General features: G+C 38.2%; 2 protein-coding genes across 4 annotated transcripts in view; one reads left to right on the top strand and one right to left on the bottom strand.

Annotated features, from left to right (window-relative positions):
* Positions 1–22,200, top strand: part of ARHGEF33 (Rho guanine nucleotide exchange factor 33) — a 129,569-nt gene that overhangs the window by 84,995 nt on the left and 22,374 nt on the right. The window lies entirely within an intron of this gene.
* SOS1 (SOS Ras/Rac guanine nucleotide exchange factor 1) overlaps positions 1,816–22,200 on the bottom strand; it is a 145,492-nt gene continuing 125,107 nt past the window's right edge. Inside the window, exons 18-23 of one of the 2 annotated variants that reach the window (XM_059188529.1) lie at positions 17,122–17,294; positions 16,785–16,901; positions 15,283–15,547; positions 9,465–9,509; positions 7,650–7,768; positions 1,816–6,772 (exon numbers count right to left, since the gene is read on the bottom strand). In XM_059188529.1, coding sequence (XP_059044512.1) covers positions 6,281–6,772; positions 7,650–7,768; positions 9,465–9,509; positions 15,283–15,547; positions 16,785–16,901; positions 17,122–17,294 — 1,211 coding nt within the window. In that variant the 3' untranslated portion in view covers positions 1,816–6,280. The remainder of the gene's footprint in view (positions 6,773–7,649; positions 7,769–9,464; positions 9,510–15,282; positions 15,548–16,784; positions 16,902–17,121; positions 17,295–22,200) is intronic. The other variant, XM_059188530.1, reaches the window with a different exon arrangement.

The following is a 22,200-nucleotide window of genomic DNA, read 5'->3' as shown; positions in this document are numbered from 1 at the left end:
GACTAATCTTATCAGATTAAACAGATTTTTTTTAATTCATTGCTATGTTCCTAACATCAGAAGTGTACCTGGAACAGCAAATATTTGTTGACTAGTCAGATGGGCCCTATGAAATGCATATAATACAGTCAGTCAAAACCAAGTTAAGTGAGAGTGAACATAAAAGGAAGTTGGATGGTAAAGAATCAAGAAGTTATGGGGACTTTAGGATAAAATATCAGCCTCTTCAAAGATATCCCAAAACAGTCAAACTTTGAAAACATATCCCTCATAACTTTAGTTACCTTTAGTAAGTACCTATTCTATGAAAGGCATTGGGCTTCACACATATTACCTTTAAACTTCGTTGGAGTCCCCCAGTGGATTATTAGCCTCACATATTGAGGAGGAATAGAGACTCAGATTATATAAGTAACTTCTCCAAAGTCACACATCTAGTGAATAGATGTGAATAATGGAATAGTGAATAATGAATAATGGAACCAGAATGTGAACACAGATACGTGATTCCAAGGCATCTGCTTATTGTGCTCTCCCACAGCGATTCTTTCTTTTCTTCATGAGTCATGAAAGTAGAGAGAGTAGCTTCTAAAAAAGGACTGTATTCTTTTCTTGCCTCTAATGAGCATCAAGAGTCTTAAAACAATAGAATGTGCATAAGCTGTTTTGGAATTCTCTGGAAGCCATGTGCATCTGTCTGCAAAGAGAACCCCCCCACCCAACCGTTGCGGGGTATACCCTAGAGATTTAAGTGCTCTGAATGTGTGATGAGCTAATGTGATTAAAATAAATAAAAAAGCAAACCACCCACTTAAAATTCAGAAGTGACATTTCAAGAGCAAATTCAGAACCAAGTTGACTAATACCAGTATTAATGTTACTTACCTATAGCTCTTAAATTGATTACCTAGAATGTACTCAATAATACATAATTGGATTTCAGTAGCTTACACATAGAATTTGTACAAATTAATGATTTTGTGTTTTTAGAGTTGGGGCAAGAGGTGAACCCCAGATCAATTTTAGCTAGTCCTGAGAGCAGCCCTCTGTACACCAGGAACTGAAGTTGAGTCTGTTGTCTCAGGCACAGAATGGTACAGAATGCTGGCCAGGCCTCACTCCAATTTTTTAAATGAGGGTATTGGATTGCTACGTTTTTCATCAATTTTTACATTCTGTAGTTCATCATGAATGACCTCACATTAAAAAATTTGTTCGCAGCATATAACCATAAACTACATCTTTTTTTTTTTTTTTTTAAAGATTTTATTTATTTATTTCACAGAGAGAGATCACAGTAGACAGAGAGGCAGGCAGAGAGAGAGAGAGGGAAGCAGGTTCCCTGCTGAGCAGAGAGCCCAATGCGGGACTCGATCCCAGGTCCCTGAGATCATGACCTGAGCCGAAGGCAGCGGCTTAACCCACTGAGCCACCCAGGTGCCCCAAAACTACATCTTTTAATGCTAAGCCTGGGAAGGATTGTTAAACCTCAGGCTGCCACATTCCAACAGGTCTCGATAAAACTCGCCTGTCAAGGAATTGTGGTATCTTAACTTTTATAGAATACATGCTCTCCTTGGCCCTTTGAAACTTCATCCAGGTGACACCCAAAGTCACTAAAGTATCAATTTTCATCCCAAGGGCCTCCCACTCATTAGTCCTAGGGCTTCAGACAGAAGGAAATACTGAACTTTCTCTAAGAAGGCCACTACAGAGAGTGAACTATTTCTGTGTGGGAAGCACAAGCTCAAGGAGAATGGCGACGGACACTGAGAGGAGTGCTTTCTCAAATACAAAAATAATACACTTGTGGACTACATAAGGCATTTTTCTTTATTATTTTTCGGTTTGTCTTAGTAATGCCAGAAAAATAACAGCCATTATTTTCACTTTAAATGCAAACCAAATACTGCTGCACACAGAGTACAAAGATTACCTATGAACATGGTTAGGTACAAAGGCCATATTAGATGTGTAGACTGCACTTTGTTTTTACATCAGAATAAGACTGACAGAGCAATTTTTTGGATGATTATTTCAGCAAATACCGTGCTACTAAACAAAGGCAAATACACACACATATATATATACACACAAACACATTTCAACTGAAGTTATACATGTCACTTTGACAAAGGCTTCTTCTCTGGTGAGTTTCACCAGATATTTGCACCCCAAGGTCCCCTGCCCGGATCCCGCCCCCAAATGCTGACTTGATCTGAAGAAAAAAATTAGAGATGTTCTTAATTAAAGGCACATTTGGCAGCTACTGAAAGTGGCATGCGTCTGGCACAGGTGCAGTCTCCCTAAAGCCACACCACATGTGACTTCCATCCTATGCATCGATTTCTTTGAATGGTAGTCCAGTGGGATCCACCTTTAGCGAACTTGCTTTATAATTGCAGCAATTGGCTACTTAATGCACTATTTTCATTAAAGGCAAAGGGAAATTTGCTCACAGTTGACAGAAAATGCACTTTACGGTGTCAAAAATGGAAAATAAGGCATGAAATTTACAAAACAAGTTACAAATGCTTTTGTTTAGATTTATCCTATAGACTTCATGCTTCTTAACTAGAGCTCAGAATATTTCATTGGCTCACATATGAGGGATTATGAAATGATTTTAAGTTAGTAAGGAGATGTTTCAAGAGAAAAATACTGAATAAATAAGTCATCACTTTCCCTTACAAATAATTCTACTGCACAGTTCTTTCAGCCAAACCGATATTAACCTTGTGATGTTTCTTTTACTGGTAAAGATTAACGTGCAACAGGACAACAGTCATACGATATAGGTTAAAAGAGTAAGTGAACCTACAGATAGCAGCAGAATACCAAGAAATAAATGGTTAAATTCCTTTCTTTCTAAATCAGGAGGAAATAAAAGATTTTCCTCACTATATATACTACACTAACTGGGAGCCTTTCCCTCCGTTTTTATGATTTGTTTTGCTGAGCCATTTAGAACCAAATTTAAGCTATCATTTAAAGGATGAAATACATGACTAAAGTAAGCTAAACTTGAGAATTAAGATCATGGTCATGGTCATAGATACCAACTAAAATTTTGGTTTGAGTAACTTTCAATTTGTGGAAAAACCCATTAAGGAAGAATTTAGAAACATAATACAGCCTCCAAGTGAAATAGTACTTGTTCACTAGACTGTTGTGTTGATTGTAGTATTAGTGTGGTGTGCTCTTTCCTAAATTCACAACCATTAAAACATTCTTGAGCTGATAGAGCATAGCAACCCACTAAACACATAATCTGATACCCAGCCTTTAATTAAGGAAACTTTCGATGTTTGTGTATTTCCTGATAAGTCTGTACTCTTAAAATACATTGGAGGGCTGGCTGGGAACAGTCAATTATCTGTATTTCAATAAACTTAGAAACATGTACTTATCTGTTCCTGTTTTAAAAAGTTCCTAGATGTGAAAAGCCTCCCTTTCTATTGTTACTGTTTATCAGCCCACCTAATTCAACCTTGAAATATTTTTATTTTGTGATTCAAAGATAATGAACCTTCTAAGGACATTTCCATTTCTAAAAGAAATGTCCCATTTTTGGAATGTGGTTTAGAAATAGTATGCTGCATTGACTGTCTTGTAATGTCCTGGATTCAAAAGCAGAATTTTGTGGTGATGCACTTCTCTTCTCAGCCACTTCTTGTCCCTGAATAAGTATATTTTAGTTATTACAAAGAATAAATTTGTCAGCTAGTTAATGTTTCACGTATGAAGAAGGCAAGGATACAGTTTTCTCACCTCTGTTTAAGGGCGTCCAGTTGGGGTTTTTCTAGTCAGTTACCACTGCAGAAAATATTTTTACCCAAATGTCAACTTCAGAATTAAAAATATCCTCTATCCACAATGCTGATGCACAGTGAAGTGGTCTCCTAGAACCACTAGGGTCGGAGAATGGTTTCCTTTGGGAGAAGTAGGATTAGAACTCCAAATCTGACATTTTCTTCTTTAAAAGGTCAGCGGGGTTGAAAAGCATTATTTTAGGCTAACACACTGGCCACAGAGAGATTGAATAGGCTCTAATGTGACTTGTCAGGTTCCCATTTGGAGTGGGGTGGGGAGTAATTAAAAAGAGAAGTGATCCATAAGACACATAAAGGGAAATCCTATGGAAAATGAGGGTGATCTAATATAAAGTCATGGGGGATTCTGGAATGTGTATTATGATTAACTGTAGCAGCACTAGTAAGTAGGCTTAGATGAACACTTGTTGAATGAATGGTCTTATGGACACTTTGTGCCCAAGAGTGGATTTGAAATTAACTTGGGGGGAAACTTTTAAAAGGAGACATTTTACCAGGAGAACGATGACTACCTTAATAGGAGTGGTACAGATATTAAACGAAAAAGATTCAACTCTAACAAATAAATAAGAAAGGATATGATAGGATGGATTGCTTAATGATGATGCAATCAACATTCCGGTCTTAAAGGGCTATATGCTGTACTACTGTGATGTACATTACGTTTAATGCTCTAATAAATATCACAGGAAATTATTAAAGTATGAGGTTTCCACCATGATGTAGCACTTCTTAAAAACGTCTCTGATGGCATAGCTAACAGAACTGCTGAGATGTTGCTTCATTATTCCGAGGACACATGCACATACTGATGAACTGATGACTCTCAGCATGGAGGACCGCACACTCACAGACACTGCCGTGGAGATTCGTACAGCTTTTTCTCTTCAACAAGTTGCATGCATTTCACTCACAGTATTGGTTAGACTCAGAAGATCAGTACACAGGCTTCATGAATAATCCGTATTATGATACTAATGATGTAGGCAGATGTTCTCTTATGAATAGTTTTGATAGAGCAAAGACCTCAAGCAAGGTAGAATGTTTAATATAAACTAATAAACTGTATACATGTTGCCTAGGAAATTTAAAAACTTACAAAGTTCTGCTTAAAAGATAACCATCCTATTCTAACCCAATTTTTTCCCTACATACCAAACTGTAACTTTAGATCATTCTTTAAGATGAATACATACATCCAGAACTAGAAATCAAGGCGTACCACAATACGTGCTTTTATGCTTTATGTGTGTGTCTGTGTGTGTTTCAACTGAAAGAAATAAGAATCAACCATTTTCTCCATATAATAATTTAATATATGCCAGCCAAACAAAGTATTTTTATCTTTATTCAATTAAATTAAAACAGACCTGCCAGGTTTATTATATAACATTCACTATATACACATGATTTCGGCAATGCAAGGTAATTCTAGATATGCTGATTACTCACTATCAGTAAAACACGAACGATGTTAGTGGTGCCCAGCAAGTGCTCCTTTTCACACTGGGTGACTGCATTTCCAGAGTATGGTTAGAGGGACAGCAATGAGCCATGACATGGATTACCAGTAAACTTTTGTGGGAGAAGTGGGGAAAATAACAATCTAGCATAGATTAACAGTCTCCTAAGTGTAAATCGAATACTTGACAGTTACATTTTTAAAAAAGTTCTTCTGTCACCTTAATGAAACAAAACTTCTCATTTGAAGGCAACACCATCACGTTTTGTTTGTGTAGGGAGGGTGGGTGGGGAAATGCTCTTAAAATTAGTATAATTACTCCTAAAAAAAAAAAAAAAAGGAAAGAAAGAAAAAAAACAAAAGAAAAAAAAAGAAAAAAAGTACCTCTTTGGTGAAGCCTCGGTACCCATTCACTTCACTGTAATAATCTGTAAACAGGACTGCAGCACAGTGCTGGGCCTTGACTCCAACGAGCTCAGGCACCACAGTCCCTCCTCACAGTCCTCTGAATGATTTTTAAGAAAATATTCTAAAGTAGGATGAGTAAAAGCAAAGAAAAACAAAGGAGATGTGAAGATCCCTGTTTAAGATTTCTTTTTAAAAAGTGCATATTTTGAATTACAAAAACTGTCATCGTGTGGGCCTGCAGGACACTAGACTGTGTTTTCCATCCCTTAATGATAAAGATCACTTCACAAAAAGAGGACTCCTGCCCATTGGCTAGAAAAAGTCCCTTTACTTGATTCAGGTGCAATCAATCAGTTGTCCAATCTCTCCAGATCAGTCTTTCCAGATTCTACACGAATACCATTTTCATTGTATAATTATGTCTCGGGTAAAATCCACCATCTTATGCTGCATCTCGAAGGAGAGTCGTTAGTGTTGGGAGCTGTCGTTTCGACCCGTCCGCGCTGGCACGTTCGGTGCGTCCATCGCCAGCAATGGATCTGGGGCTGGGAAAACGTCTGTCCTGGAACAGAGAAGCTCAGGAGGAATGGGCATTCTCCAACAGTGGGGGTCCATCTCTGTGCATGGATGGGTGCGTGTGCTCCCTTTTATAAGTTTTTGGAGGGAGTTTAGGGATATGCTGAGAAGTGCTTTGTCGTGGAGGAACGGGCGGCCCAGTGATGGAAGGAAGGTCCACTTCTTGTGTCAGTGGTGGCGACGGCAAGTGCCTTCTTGTGCCATGAGGAGAGGGTGTTTGAGGAGGAGGTGGTGTAAAAGGGGAAGGGCTATTTGGGAAGAAGGCATTGCCATGATCGCTTTTTTTGCCCAAAGGGGGAGGCTGGAGATGTAGTGGTGAGCTGGAGAAAACATCAGGTGTCCTCACAGGTTCTCGTGGTGGTAATAAGGGAGGGCTCTCAGGAGGGTCTGATATAGAGGTCCGGTCTGATATGGAGTATCGTGGCGAATAGGCTTTTGATGTGGGCTGCCTAGGAGGAATTGCTGGGGGGCTGTCCAAATGCTTAGACATAATCTAACACAAATGAGAAAAAGAATAAAACACAAACTGATTAATAATTAGTGTAGTAGCATGAATATATTACGAATTAATCTGGGGTTTTCAAACACACTATTTATTGGTAGCACCCTAGGAGTGAACAGGGAGTTCTGCCGTATGTTTTAAATGAGGGATTATGCCAATTTATTGAGGTTTTTTTCCCCTCAGTTTTTATTTTTCTCAAAATTTTGTTGTTTGCTACTGCTTACCTATCAGTCAATCTAGTATAAATTCATTTATGATTTAACATAAGTTCATTTTATAATTTTGAACTTACTATATTAACATTTTATGATGTTCTGCAAACTATCTTGACTTGTCCAGGTGCTCTGCTCTCTGGACACGCAGAACCAGTGAATCAGGTTAATGGCTAACAAAGAAAGAAGCTTAAACAAGTGCAAAAAATGGCTATAATAAGCCTTTAAGGTCTCTTCCAACCCAGAACTGTCATGCAAATCCCATTTAATAGCATGTCAGATTTATGATAAGGGGCTCAGATAGGTAATGTTTAATTTTCACTTAACATAGTGCTTCAATATGAAGTTTCACACCTCTTCGCTTCTTTCTCTCTTTATAGTCTCTGCTTGAGACATTATTCTTTACAGATTAAAACTGTTTTTTTCTTGACATTACCCATAATTAAGATTTATAAGCGTTTTGAAAACATAAAAAAAAAATACTGCATTCAGAAGAAAGGAAATAAACACACTACTTAGGGTAAATCTGTATCTGGCCCTCGTCTAGACTCTATTAAGCTCAAGCTAATCCTGTGGGAACTAAACCAGACACGGGGGCATGATTGTCATGTAACCATAATGACTCCAGTGTCCAGGTAACAGGGCTCTCTACTTACCTTAGATGGCGAAGATTCGGCAGGGGCAGATTCCGGCCGTCTTCGTGGAGGAACAGGAGGGGGGACGGGCACCTCATCAGTGCCCTTGGTTAAACTTATAGATGATACTGAAGCAGATCCTGTGGGATGTTACATTATTTAAAAGTTCACACGAATTTTATTTCATCTCTTAATCCTGAAAAGCTTAGTTGAAACTGCTTATATTAAAAGAAATGTACAGAATTATCAAAAGCAGTTTAATAGACCAATACACAATAGTATTTCCTTTATTAAAGCAAACTACTATAAAAGCATGCAGAAATTTCTCAGCAAGATTTTCAGAAAAAAAAAATTGCCTAAGATATTCTGTTATTTTGCTTCTTGAACAAAATAACATTCCCACTGTTAATCTATTATTGGAATTTTTTATTTGGGTAGGATTCTCAGATATCTGGGAGAAACAGCAAACTACTACAAACTTCTGGACTGGTAATTTTGTAATGGGCTCATTTACTTTCTTTGATTTTATTAGTATAGAGTTTCCCTGCCTTTACTAGATGGTCTTTGGGATTCGTTTCTGATCCTAACTGCTCTCCCCAGGGATTCTCTCAAAGCAAGCCAAGGAGAGAGCTCATGTGGGTTGGGGGAGTGTCTCTCCACACTTTGCTTAGGTATAAGCTGGCTCTCCTTGGTGGGTGAGTAAAATCAGGTTCATCGTACTCTAATCTGAGAAATTTTAACTGTGATGGAGCTATTTAAGATGACGGAGGCAGCCCTGATAAAAACAGAAATTACACTAGAATCTAGTGAACCTGATTTAAGAATAAGCTGAGGAACCAGCACAACAAAGGTAAGTAAAGCTTCTGATTAGAACTTATCCTCCAGACATTTATGATGATGAGGGCATAATATAGGCATAAAGTCATTACATTCTGAAAGACAACATTTATGTAAGTTGTTAGTTTGTGAACAGTATAAAGAAGATATGAAAAAATATATAAATGATCAGTCAGGACTATACATGGCAGGTTCTTGTTTTCCTTTAAGCATCGACAGCTTTTATTTTGTCAGTTAAAACTTAAAATATAGAACTTAGTACTTTGTGTACTGGTATTATTTTGATCATTTTGACCTACCTTTTTTCTTAAGAGACTATAAATATAAAGTAAATTAATTTCACTTATAACTAATGTTTTCCATTGTATATATTTTGAAATCATTGGTATGAAGGACAGCAAAACCACTAGTTAGCTGAAAACTTATGAAATCATTTGGTGAATTGTTAGTTGACTTTAAAAATAAAAGCAAATGTCTACAGTGGAACTTTATTTTGCTTAACAGTGATGAATATTTAGGCTGTATAATTTAAGGAGTTACAATGATAAGGTAGTTCTTCTAACGTCAAGTAATAGTCATTTGCCCAGAGTCTGTGCCGTCGCCAGGCTAAGTGCACGTTGTGACTGACACTGCGGTAGCTGCCAGCATTCCCATCCGCGCATGCATGCTCTTGCTGTTTGTTTGTTTTAAAGATGGGGGTTAAAATATATTTAGAACTCTATAGTTGGAAAAGTGAAATGGTTAAATGTGGAAGTCGCCCATATAAAAATGTTCTTTTACAAGAGAAAACAGGTTTTACAAAAAGCATGAAAAGTATCTAAGTTGAAGCAAATCATTTATGATCAGAAGATAGCACACAAGTGAAGCCCTCACTTCTGATACTGCAAGCAAGGCCCCAAGGCTGCCAGACCCAAAAGGAGTTTTAGCAGGGAAGGTTACACTTGGTTTGATTTTTAAAGCCAAAGCAAGAATTAGGAGTCTTAAACCAAATATACTAACTTGGGCCATGGGGCAGTGAAACTTGGATAAAGACGGTATCGCTGCCTGTGAAAGGAAACAAGAAAGAGTGGATTTTTTTTTCTTTCATTGATAAATTCAACTCATCTGTAAAAATGCATTTATGATCAAAATGTCATTTTTGTCATTCTAATTGTAAAGAATGGTACAATAGTCTTTAGTAAAAGCTCATGACTTCTTACTTTTGAGAAAAATAAAGAATTAAACTGAGCTAACATTATATTGGGAATTTTGAAGATTCCTTTTAGATTCATTACCTGATGTCAAAGCAAGTAAATGAAAGCATTCATGCGAAAACTAAAATATGCTCTGTTAGTGGAAGACTTTTAAAAAATGTATAAACCCAATTTAAGCAAAAAAAAATTCAGCTGGACATACAGAAATATGTCATTTACTAAAGGTTATTTTGAAAACTCAAATGTACTAAATAATGAATTTATGTTATGTCAATTGAAAAATAAAAGGGAATTTTTTACTAATATTATTATATATTTTTGAAAATGTTCTTGCAGTGTATAGTTTCATTGCAAAATAGTTACAGCTCTGGATATTACAAAACAAGCTTGGAAGTGATATAGCCCTTCTATATTCTTGAACATTTAAAAAAATCAATAAATATTTGGTGCTTAGGCACATTTTACACAGGAAACTCACTGACAAATTTAGAATGTTTAATTTCAACAACATTAATGCTTCTTAAAAAAAAAAAAAAAAAGAGTTGAAAACCATAAAAGCCAAAGCCCCAAGAGCACTAAAGTAGAAAAGTGAGACAAGAGGCCAAGTGATCTGTACTGACTCCAAACATAATCATCGATGTGACACTGCCTCCTATTACCAACATACTGAACCTGTAATATCCAAAGACAAAAACGATTCCTGTAGCACTCGTCTGAGCTGATTTTTTAAAAATTCAGTTCTTTTCTCTCTCTTTTTGTACAACAGACCATCACTCAAACAATTTGGACTGCCTTGAACAAGGATAATTTTATGTTCCAGGTTCAGTGGCAAGACTATTAATGTGATTGCTATTTATATAGATATGGTGGGTTTATTTCCCACAGAGCCCCAATTTCTAGCAACGTATCCCGTTAACCCCCTCTCCTTATGCACGGATATTTATGTGGAGGCCATAGTTACCCAGGGTAGCAATCCAGCTAATTGTACTAAGTTATCTCTCAGAAGAGTATGATTAATTTTTATACTCTTTGATTGTAAATGAAGCTGTTGCTCTGTCAATGATTTGCTCCACTATTTATTAGGCGCCTATGATGGAACAAGGATGAAAGGGGTATATTTACCTGTAGCGTTTACCCACTTTAGTATTTTTTTCCACTTTTCTTGGAAAGGAAACAAATATACCTCCCAGGAGGTAAGCCTCAAGAGCATGGTAGTATACTTAGTACAAGATGGGAATAAAACAAAAACACAAACCTTATGACTGCTACAAACTGTAGGCTTTTAGAAAGTATTATGATACCTATGTATACACACCTGCCTATTCACAGACTTGGCTTCGCTCATATTTATATATATGTGTATGGCACAGATTTAGGTTTCTGTGTTTGGTAAGTTAATGGGCACTTTTCTGATTTGTCATTTTCAATGAATTTCTTGGTCTCCCTGTCTAGAAAATGCTAAAGAAAAAAAAAAAAAAAAACCTACTTTAGAATTATTCATGCTTTAATTAAAACTATATACTAGAGGGGCGCCTAGGTGGCTCAGTGGGTTAAAGCCTCTGCTTTCGGCTCAGGTCATGATCCCAGGGTCCTAGGATTGAGCCCCGCATCGGGCTCTCTGTTCAGCAGGGAGCCTGCTTTCCTTCCTGTCTCTCTGCCTGCCTCTCTGCCTACTTGTGATCTCTGTCAAATAAATTAAAAAAACAAAAAACTATATACTAGAAATTCTATACTAGCTAGGTACTGCACAAATTTACTGATAATGACTTAGGAATGAAGCCAAATTAATTAAAAAAGTAGTATTAATTGTTAGATTTAAATCCCAGATAAGGGGCGCCTGGGTGGCTCAGTGGGTTAAGCCACTGCCTTCGGCTCGGGTCATGATCTCAGGGTCCTAGGATCGAGTCCCGCATCGGGCTCTCTGCTCGGCAGGGAGCCTGCTTCCCTCTCTCTCTCTCTCTCTGCCTGCCTCTCCATCTACTTGTGATTTCTCTCTGTCAAATAAATAAATTAAATCTTAAAAAAAAAAAAATAAAATAAATCCCAGATAAAAGGTCAGTGGTTCTCAAACTTGGCTATACATTTCAATGCCTTTGGAAAGCTTTAAAAAAAAAAAAAAAAATACTGATTTCTTAGTGCCCAAACCAGTCTAATTTAAGTGCAGGCTGGGGATATAGGTTGTTTTTTAAGAGTCCCAGGAGATCATACTGTACAGTCAAGATTAAAACCCTGTTGAAGATACTTTTCAGTTTATAACTGGGTCCTTCTTGAAAATAGGAGCAAGCTCTTCCTATAGGAAAAAATTCTATAAATCACCAATAACTTCTTAAAGTCACAAAAGCCTGTTAAATGCAAATGTATCTGAGATTAGAAACTAAGTGCCCACAACAATCTTCTGTGAAGAAAAGCCTTACATTCCAGCTTGAAATGCCTGGAATACCTCTTCTGTGGTCAGAGCTTCCTCTCCTGAGGGCTAGAGCTGAAGCCCATCAGCAGCACAAGGCCAGGTGGGACCTCCGGCTCCCTTTCATGACCAGGCGGGCTTCGAACAGGCACCTAGAGCAGGTCTTCCTCCTCTCCACCTTGTGATGGCAGCAGAAACACACCAGCAGGGAGATGGGTGTCTGTCCTCACCACCGCAAAGGTGGAGCTGACCAGGCCAATATAAGGCAGGGCTCTGAGGGGGAGGGTCCTGCGTAGGGAGGGGCCAGTTTCCTTCCCTCTCTGTCCTCACCACAAAGCTTCCCATGCCCACTCGTGCCCATCCTATGGTCCCCTTTGTGTAAACTTCCACAGGACTGGGTCTTCCCCACTCATTTAGCATTTTGCTGAGCCCTATGTATCTTCTCTGGTAAAGCCTGCAATCTTACTGAGAGTGAAAATAAACATAGTACAAAGAAAATCATGGCATTAGCAATGGTTAAAGCAGTTAACTATGATTTTCTTTGTATGACGATTATTTTTCACCTCTCAGAAAGATTATGAGCTTTACCAGAGAAGATGTGATGTGTAAGTGCTTGACAAAGAGAGAGACAGGCACTAGATACTGGCTGATTAATTATGGTTTTAAAGTAAATTATTTTTCAAGACAAAAATGTAAGAAGCAAAAAAAGCACTATTAAAACCCATCAAAAATTCTAATCAAACTTCGCCTTTTGAAAAACTTAGGCAATGGAACTTTCTGCTGGTTTGTACTGAATAGAATATGTCCAGATGACCTAAGAATGTAGGCACAGCAGCTCTTTCCTGACAGGCCCTGAGGATGCAGGAATTCTCTCTGTGGGAGCAACACAGTGGGCAAGCCGGGAGCTCCGGCAACCCCCAAAGTCCTAGCAGGTCTGTTGAGCAGAAGTGGGGTCATCAGTACAGCACAACCTTGGCTACACGAAGGCCATGGGTAAGTTTTAAGTAAGGGACTGAGCATACAGATGGTTTCATATTATGTTGGCTTCTTGGATTTCAAAACCAGTCATTTTCAGTTTTTACTAAGAGCAAAGGGAATGGTAGCAGGAATTTTCTTTAACACAAAGAAAGTGAAATTGAGAAAACTCTCCAAGCTAAGCTTATAAAGCCTAACTCCTGGAACAGTGGTTTCTTCACCTTCCAGCTGTTGAATACTATTCCCTTGCCACATAGGACAGAGCACTGCATTCGTGAATGATTCCTTCTTCCCTCTATGACTAACTGCTTTAAAGATTCAGCACTAGCAGGGAATGTTAATGTGCTTACCTCCCATTTTTCCTACCGCTTCCATTTTTAGCTACTTTTTAAACTGAGAGAAGTAGAATCTGCAATTAATAGCTTTCACATGATTTCAATAATTTATTTATGTGGGAACCTTTTTTTTTTTTTTTTTTTTTTTTTATCTTTATACTATAGACCACAGCTATCTGCACTAAGAAAAAAAAATCCTGCAAACAGAATTAATAATGATTTTGGGTTGGGTATACAGCAAAAAGTGCTGGTTTTATTACTTAACTTGAGAGGGTTTATGAATTGGGGAAAATAAATGGGAGTTTTTTTAACCTGGTGTTTGTCTGAACTTACCAAAAATACCTGAGTAGCTTAGTATGTATATAACGTGACTCCATAATGCCCAGTAGCCAAATAAAGCCAAGATATAGTAGTTCAAACACACTTTAGGTTGTAAAAAGACAGGACAAACTGCTGGCTAACTAGGAATGTATTAATACAACACAGGAATAAATAAATAGGATTCTGGACCAAATCTCAGAAGAATACTTTTAAGTTGATTTTTGTTAAAAAGGTATAGCCTCTGAATTGGAAGAAACCTTAAAATTATAGCTGGATTCCCAAGGCACAGAAAGTCTTTTATCTAAAATCGGAAAGCTCACTAGCAGACTGAGATCCCACATCGGATTCCTAACTCCTCGGTCACCTGCTTCTCGACCTCCTTCCCCCCAATAACAGCATGCTGTCTCTCAGGACTGGGTTCTGCTCTGTCAGGTACCAGTGTAGTACCTGATCTGTACATGAGCTGAGACAGCCAATGAGAAGAGCATGTGGAAGTGGCTGAGGAGGGTAAAGGTGATAGGATTCAAGTTTTGATTTAGTACTGAGCAAACAGAAAGAGACCATTTGCTCTTAGAGCTCTAAAGCTCCACGTGGTATTGACTAGAAGAGGAGTGGAAGCAGGGTGACCTACATATCAAACACAGCCTCTTCCAAGGGCTGGAGCTGAGCTGTAGTGTTTTGAAGTCACAAGCTGTATGTGGATTAACAAGCACATGAATGTGTCTAGTCTGAGTTGAGATGTGCTGTAAGTGTGAAATGCATACTGGATTTTGATGATTTAGAACAAAAAGGAGAATGTAAAATAGCTCAATAAATTCTTATCTTTGAGTTCATGTTGCAGTGATAATACTGCAGCTTAACACACTAAGTTAAATAAAATATATTATTAAAATTAATTTCACTTAATTCTTTTTGCTTGTTTAAATGTGGCTATAGAACACTTAAAGTACACACGTGGCTCACATTGTATTTCTACTAGACAGCACTGATCCAGAAATAAGAAAGGAAGGAGCAACAGTATGCAGTCTGTCAGATCTGTATGGCTGGGCTCGAAAGCACAGACAGTGTATTAGCAGTGCTGTGGTAGCTGCCAGATGGTGTAGACTGAGAAAGGGTTAAGTAGGAGTTTAAACTGGATACTTGCTGGAAAATTTGAAACCCACAGAGTTTGGTGGAAAGAGAAGGATGTACTGAGTAGTATTCAAATATAATATTTTTGGAGGCAGCATTTAAAGAACTGGACTGAAAATTCTTGCAGATTTTAGGAGTTATCTTTGTTTCTTCTAGATATGAGGAACGCATGTTAAATTCACCAGTTGAAAACAAGTGCTCAAATCAAGTTTCAATTACCAATTTTGTCACCAGACCTTCTGGTAAAGTATAGTAAATTTAAAGAACACTATTCCAATAGGTTTTTTAGAATTTCAAGTTGCTGGGGTTTACAATTTGCTTTATATTTTTATAATATCTTTTGAAATGGTATTTGTCTACAAATTTACAAAAAATAAGAAAGTTATACAGATTCTTTCCACCTATAGCACATATAATACTACCAATTACTTTAAAGCACTTAGAATATTAGCACCTACTTGAATGAAAAGGGCTCGAATGATCGGAATCAAAAACGCTGCAAACATCGGTGGTACTAGAAGCACCAGACGCAGGAGGAGGTGTTAACGGTGTTCTTGGAGAATTTGGTGCAGATGCTGTACTTTCTGTTTCACTTTCAGGGATCCTACTGTAACTAATTTTCCTTGGCTCCTGCTGCAGAGGTGTGGGATGTCTCATGGTACCTGGTCTTGGGTTTGATGGACGAACACCAGGAGATTTTAGGGGATAGCTATATTTTTTTGGCTGCAGACATAATAAAAGAAACACAGTATTTACAACACCATAACAAAAAGGAAAGTTTTTCTCTATATGTCTGGGTAAAACTCAACTAATATCTAGGAAAACCATAAACCACTATTAAATAAGTTATATAATGATTAAAATCAAAGTGTCCAAGTTAAAATATTAACATCCCATTTCCATAAAGCCTTGGCTGTCTAAAATGTTAGGCAATGAATTTTTTTAAAATAGCTGAGTTTTAGTCCTAAAAATTTATTTTTATATTTGTTATCTTAATATTTTTGAATGGAAATATTTCTAAGATATGCTGTAGATTTCTCTGGCTTTTTAAACAGAACTTGTTGAACTAACTTAACCTTGCTGGAAAAGCCAGGATCATTATTATGAACTATGATACCTTATGATGCTGTAATACTGTGATGTTGGAATCATTTGAGCTATTTACAAATGCATTAAATTGCTTCAGTTTTCATCTGTGTGCGTGTATGTTAGTTTTGTGAAATTTTCTTAGTGCTATTAGCAAGCCTCTTTGGAGCAAGACTATATAGCTATGTCTAATTTGCTGTTTTTAATCCATCCTTTAAAAAACCATTTTAGGCCTTGAGAAATTTTCCTGGGAGTTAATTGCATAACCTTTAGTTTACAGAGACTTTGAAATTTATCTTGGTTACTAAGGAAGCCATTTATATTTACTTCTTGATTTTTTTTACTTTCTTGTGAAGAAGACAGATTATATTCAGAGCAGTGTGGTGATGATACTATATGTAAAACTGGCCAGGCACTAAGAAACAATGGAAACTTTACTTTCCCACCAAAAGTATCTTTAACCAAACTTATTTTTATGGCTAATGATTCATGGTTAAAAGTTCTCATAAGTCATTACTTTAGAAAAAAGTCATAAATGCATATGTTTATTATAAGTGATTTAGTATAAATTAATCAAATTCCCTGCCCTTATATCTCAATATTTTTGTTTAAAAAAAACATATTTGCCAATTTCTTCATCTATCAGGATTTTTTAAGATTACTAATAATGCTCACTTATTTGCAGTCAAGTGGGATATTCCTGAACATGCTTAATAAGCATTCATTCATTACTTTTATCCATCACATGTACACTTCATCTCTGAATGCCCTCATGGAAAACTAATCTGCGTAACACATGTAGTGATGACATCACCAGACACAGATAACTGCAAAAATATATAAATATGAAAAAAACAGAAATGTGAATGCTTACAAATCTTGGAAGAGGCTTAGGGTTTCGTGGTTCTATTTCTAGGGATTTGTTGAAAAGATAATCTGTAAATTCTTTTTCCATGCTATTTCCCATTGGATTCAAATTTTCAAAGAACCTCTAAAATAAATGCAAAGAAATAAACAGTTATTAATATCAAGTATTTAAAATGCAGTTTGAAATTCACAAAAGTAACTTAAGAAAACATTTAACAGTATAAGAAATTTTGAGTTATTTTTAGCTTTATTTTCCTTTATCTCCTCTATGAAATAAACCTGCATTTCATCAGCCAGTTTATCAACTTAATTGGAAAGATGCATCCTCAAGTAATTCAACTTACTTTGATATCTGATTCTACTCGTAAACAATAAGGCTGATTTTGGTACTGCTGGATCTCTCCTGTTATTTCTGCTACTTTCCTCCTTTTGCTAAAGTTTATAAGCTCTTTTCCATGCCTTTTTAGGACCTCAGGGTTGCCTTCTTCTGTTTTCAAGATATTAGTTAGATAAATTCCTAGAAGATATAATAAAATTATTTTAAGGATAAAAAAGGAACCAGCTAGTTCTTTTTCTTTGTCAGTAATCGTAGGCATATTACATTGTACTATCTCAATCACCATAACCAAAGATTTAAGACACAGATTTCCATTCAATGAGAAACCAGCTAACTAAATATCGAGAGGGATATTTTTATAAGTATAAAATTCTTCTGTAGCACTTAAGTATAATAAATACAGGAGAAAAAGGGAGACCAAGTTTAACAAAATTTAACGGCTTTATCAGGAGGAATAACTCAATTTTCCATATCTCTAAAACCATATGGTATTTGACATAAGTCACTGTCCTGTTATAGGAACTTTGAGTATAACCCATCACTTAATAACCTACATTTCTGGCCAGAGGGGAAAATGTTAAATTAAGGGATCATATTTTCTGCTTACTCAAGGGCTGTTAGGATTTGTAATTCAGACATAGTACTGTTTGGATAGGGTTTCGTGGGAATGTGGAAGGATCTACAAGCCTATTGAACACAGTACTGCATGTAATTTATGTCTGTTCTAGTCTTCAGGACTTCTAGAATTAATCTCATAACTGAGCTCCTGTTTCCACATCACTGTAAGTTGTGCACAGGAGGAGGAGGAGAAGGACCCAAACAACAGGCACTTTCATTCTTTACAAGGCCCTCTGGTGCCAGGAGCACCTTAGTTCCTTTCTGTTTTAGCATAAAGGTCCTGGAGCCGACTGCTGCTTTCTACTTGTGTGGTCTTGTGCAAGTTGCTTAGCTTCTCTCTGCCTTGGTTTTCTCATCTGTAAAATGACGATAGCAGGGTTGCTTTGAGAAGTAAGTTTATGTATATGCTTAGAATAGGGCCTGACAAAGTAAATGCTTAATTAGTTGTGGTTGTGATTGTTGATGCCATTATTGCTAGTCTTGGCCTATTCTCTTAAGCTTCTGCCTTTTCCCCTAAAGTACTGACTGTGATGCTTTGGGGAAAGAGAGGGTGTGTCTGAAGATCTGAGTTCACTCCCCCAGTACACAAGCACTGAGTCTCTTCTACACGCCCAGCACTGCATTACGTACTGCAGATACAAAGATGAACGACACGCACAGTCCCGGGTCTCAAGGAGCTCAGAGCTTTGAACGCGGGCTACAGTACAGTTGGGTAAGTACTATATTAGTGGTCGTGCGAAAGATGCTAGGCGGGCACAAAGGCATGCCTGACTCTGCTTTGGGTTGGTGGGAACAGAAAAAACATCACAGATGAAGTGATGTTTACAGTAAATCTCAAAAACGAGGTGCAGTTTAATTGAGTGAGATGGAGGGACACTGTAAGCAGAGTGGCAGCGTGTCTGAAGGCACTGGTTTGTGACGAAGCCTGGGAGGCACTGTCAGAGACAGCACGCTGCACCGTACGGCCGGAGCGGACGGGTCTGGTGTGGGGTCTGGGGGAGGCGCATGCAGGTTATGAAGACAGAGACAGGCAAGGGCTTAGGAGTCCTCACCCCCGACTGCTACAGGCTGTGCACTGTAGGAGGAGAAGGAGCAGAAGGAACAGAACAAGCACTTTTGTTCTAATCACACTTCAGTGGTTCTGAAGGCTTTTGTGATAGAGGCCTATTTTCAAATGCTACAATATCTGGCTACCTTCTTGAAAAGATTAAATGATTGAAGCTCAGTGAACAAGTCAGCAATAATGAAACATGATAGACATCAATGCCTGTTTGGTTCTAAAAAGTATCCAGTTTTTAACTGTATTTGTTGGCTCGCTCTTAGCACCTAGGCTACCCTTGATTTGCATTTGTAGGACAGATGTTCCATGTGTTCTCATATGCACAGGCTTTTCATCGTCCACATCTGCCTGTCACTCGGCTCTTTTACTTGCAGCCAGTTCTATGCTCCGCTACACTCTGTCGCAAGATGCACTCAGCTCAGTGTTCAGTCGGACACACATATCCATATAGTACGCATATTTCAGGGCAGCCTGGAGTCAACTTTCCATACCGGTCACACACTGATGGCCCAACTGTGAAGGGTTTGTGGGTAGCAGCAGCTGGATTGGATCATGAAGAGCCTTTTTAAAAAAGAGCTTAATTTTTATTCACAGGAGATTATTAGCATCTCTGCATTCTAGAAGGATTACTCTGGCTGTACTATGAAGCCAAATGGGTTAGAAGGAGTGCAGATTAGAAGCAGGTCGAGCAGTTAGGATGAACGTGGGTCCTGGTGAGCTGTTGATGGCTGTCTGAGGGTCTCCAGGGACAGAGGGAAGTGTACGCGTATTTAAGGGGCAGGCTGCACAACGGGTTAACTGAAGTGGGCAGGGCAGGGACGGGGCGGGTGGGAAGGCGGCCTCTGCTCTGTGCCCGGCTGGTGAACTGGGTGGTGGTACAAGATGGCCCCTGGGAACACGGGGGTCATCAGTTAGGGGAGGTGGGAGCTGTTGAAAGTATACTTGAATGAAGCTGTGAACATGCTTACAAGTAGCATTTTGGGAGCGCTCAGGACAGAATCTGGAAGTTACTTTATGACATATTAATGGCTAATTAAAAGGAAAACAAATGATCAAAGAGGTGGTATCCAAATTTTGTTGATCATACATGACCAGTAAAAAAAAATGTTTAAGCATGGATCCTCTCTCTCTCTATATATATATATATAGTTTGAGTAAAAAATGTAGTACAAATGTATAAATAGACCTGAATATCATACCCTGTTGAAGGTTAATTTTTTTCAATAGATCCTTTTACATACCCTGCTCTGGTGACAGCTGTCTGGGGAGAGGGAAAGCAGAGCACTAGACCATAAATAATGAAGTGGGGTAAGGTTTCACATGGTGCTGATGCCTTTTCCAGCCTTTCTAGGGAAAAAGTGGCTGTTCAAGGTTCTGGGTTCATACTTCAGTTGATACATTTCTGTGATGCAATATTACATTTACTACATCTAATTTATTTTTCTGTTCTTTGAAGAGAGCTTATTGAGGGGAAGACTGTGTTTTGTCTCTTGATTCTTGACACCTAGCCCTGGGCTTGGTATGTAGAGGCATTCAACACTGTTTCTGAATGAATAAAAAGCAGCACAGGGGCGCCTGGGTGGCTCAGTGGATTATTTCAGAATAGAAGAGAAAGCATTTGAAGAACAGCTCAGGATGCAAGAGACATAAGAGTCAATCCTAAAACAGCAGGAAACAAGAGTAGAGAGGAAGCAGACTGACAAGAAACAGAAGCAGGACACGGAACTATAGAGCTGTATGACAGGAAAGAGCAAAGCCAATGTTGCAGACTTGGGTGAGGCTTGGCTGAAGGAAGAATCTATGTCCTTCTACCTTAGAGGAAATGTTAGTTTGCCTATATATATATATCTAGAGATAGTGATATATATATGTGTGTGTGTGTGTGTGTGTGTGTGTGTGTGTGTATATATATATATATATATATATATATAGATATATATAGATATATATATATACCACTTTGGTATATGGAGAAAAACTGAGATACATTCTCAGTCTGGGAAAAGTTCAGAAGGAGAAGTTGCCTGACTTTTATTCTGTAAATGGTGTAGTGCCAGCAAACGCCCTGCATTAGAACTCTGGCAAGGTGACAGAGGAAGTAAAAGTATCAGATACTATTCCTGACCCTCCCATAGAGAGGGGGAAAAAAATCCAAAAAACCAGCCCCCAGAATTAAGGATAAGAATCTGGAAGGAGTTTCTGCAAGCTACACATATAGATGAGACAGAATTAAGCAGCAGCGAGGACATTTGGCTCTACCCTCTGGTCAGAACCATGAAAAACTGTGTGGCTAACCCCAGGAACTGGGGAACAAGATCTTCTTAGAGGTAGGAGAACTGACCTTGAAACAGAAAAGGCTCAATAACCAGGAAGATAAGCACAAATGGGTAGGAAGGCTGGCGGGTGGCTAGGTCTGAGCCTAGCACACTAGCTACAGGCTTGTGTTCACTCACCAGATCACACGGCCGACCTTAAAACACAATGCAATCGTACTCTAGAGGTCTGAAACTTTTTTTTCACGTAACAACATATTATGAAGATCAGTTATGTAAGTTCGTAAGTCTGTGAGAGGGTACTTTAGTGAGTTCAGTTTGTGTGAATCAGTGCTCATCAATCAGGGTGACGGGATAGCAGGGGCCACACAGGGAGTTGGATGAATAGGCCCTCAAGTTTCTTTTCACCTCTCACAAGTGGTGCCCATCACAAGTAGTGTGACCAGAAGCTCAGTAAATACATGGAGGGACTATGTAGTTTTCGCTTTTTCTAAGCACCTGACCCAGTCCCTGATACTTGAGAGGTAGTCAAGAAATACTTGTGTACAGTCTGCATGAAGTTGAGTATCAGGTTGACCCGGGTCTTTCCAAGGCTCCCTTGTATGAACTCACACCATAGTCACCACACTTCAAATACATTGACTTTAATACATCTGCTTCTTGATTCTCTTTTTGTAAACTATTTTAAAATTGTTCCTTAACTCCTTATCAAATTGTCTTTACACTCGTTCCTCTTGGAACTGTGGAAGGTCTGTGTGTCTTCTGTAATGCCCACATAGGGCACGATCTACACTTCTAGCTTACTAGATCTTATGTAAGATATATCCAATTTTAAAAATTAAATCTGACTGAATCTGTACCTTTTTAAAATTAAAAAATTTTTTTTTTATTTTTTAATTTTTTAAAAAAGATTTTATTTATTTATTTGACAGAGATCACAAGTAGGCAGAGAGGCAGGCAGAGAGAGAGAGAGGAGAAAGCAGGCTCCTGCTGAGCAGAGAGCCTGATGCGAGGCTCGATCCCAGGACCCTGGGATCATGACCTGAGTGGAAAGCAGAGGCTTTAAGCACACTGAGCCACCCAGGCGCCCTGTACCTTTTTTTAAAAAAAGATTTTATTGATTTACTTGAGAGAG

Source organism: Mustela lutreola, chromosome 9 (assembly GCF_030435805.1).
Source record: "Mustela lutreola isolate mMusLut2 chromosome 9, mMusLut2.pri, whole genome shotgun sequence".
Classification (NCBI taxonomy): Eukaryota; Metazoa; Chordata; class Mammalia; order Carnivora; family Mustelidae; genus Mustela; species Mustela lutreola.
This window is presented reverse-complemented; position numbering and strand designations above follow the sequence as displayed.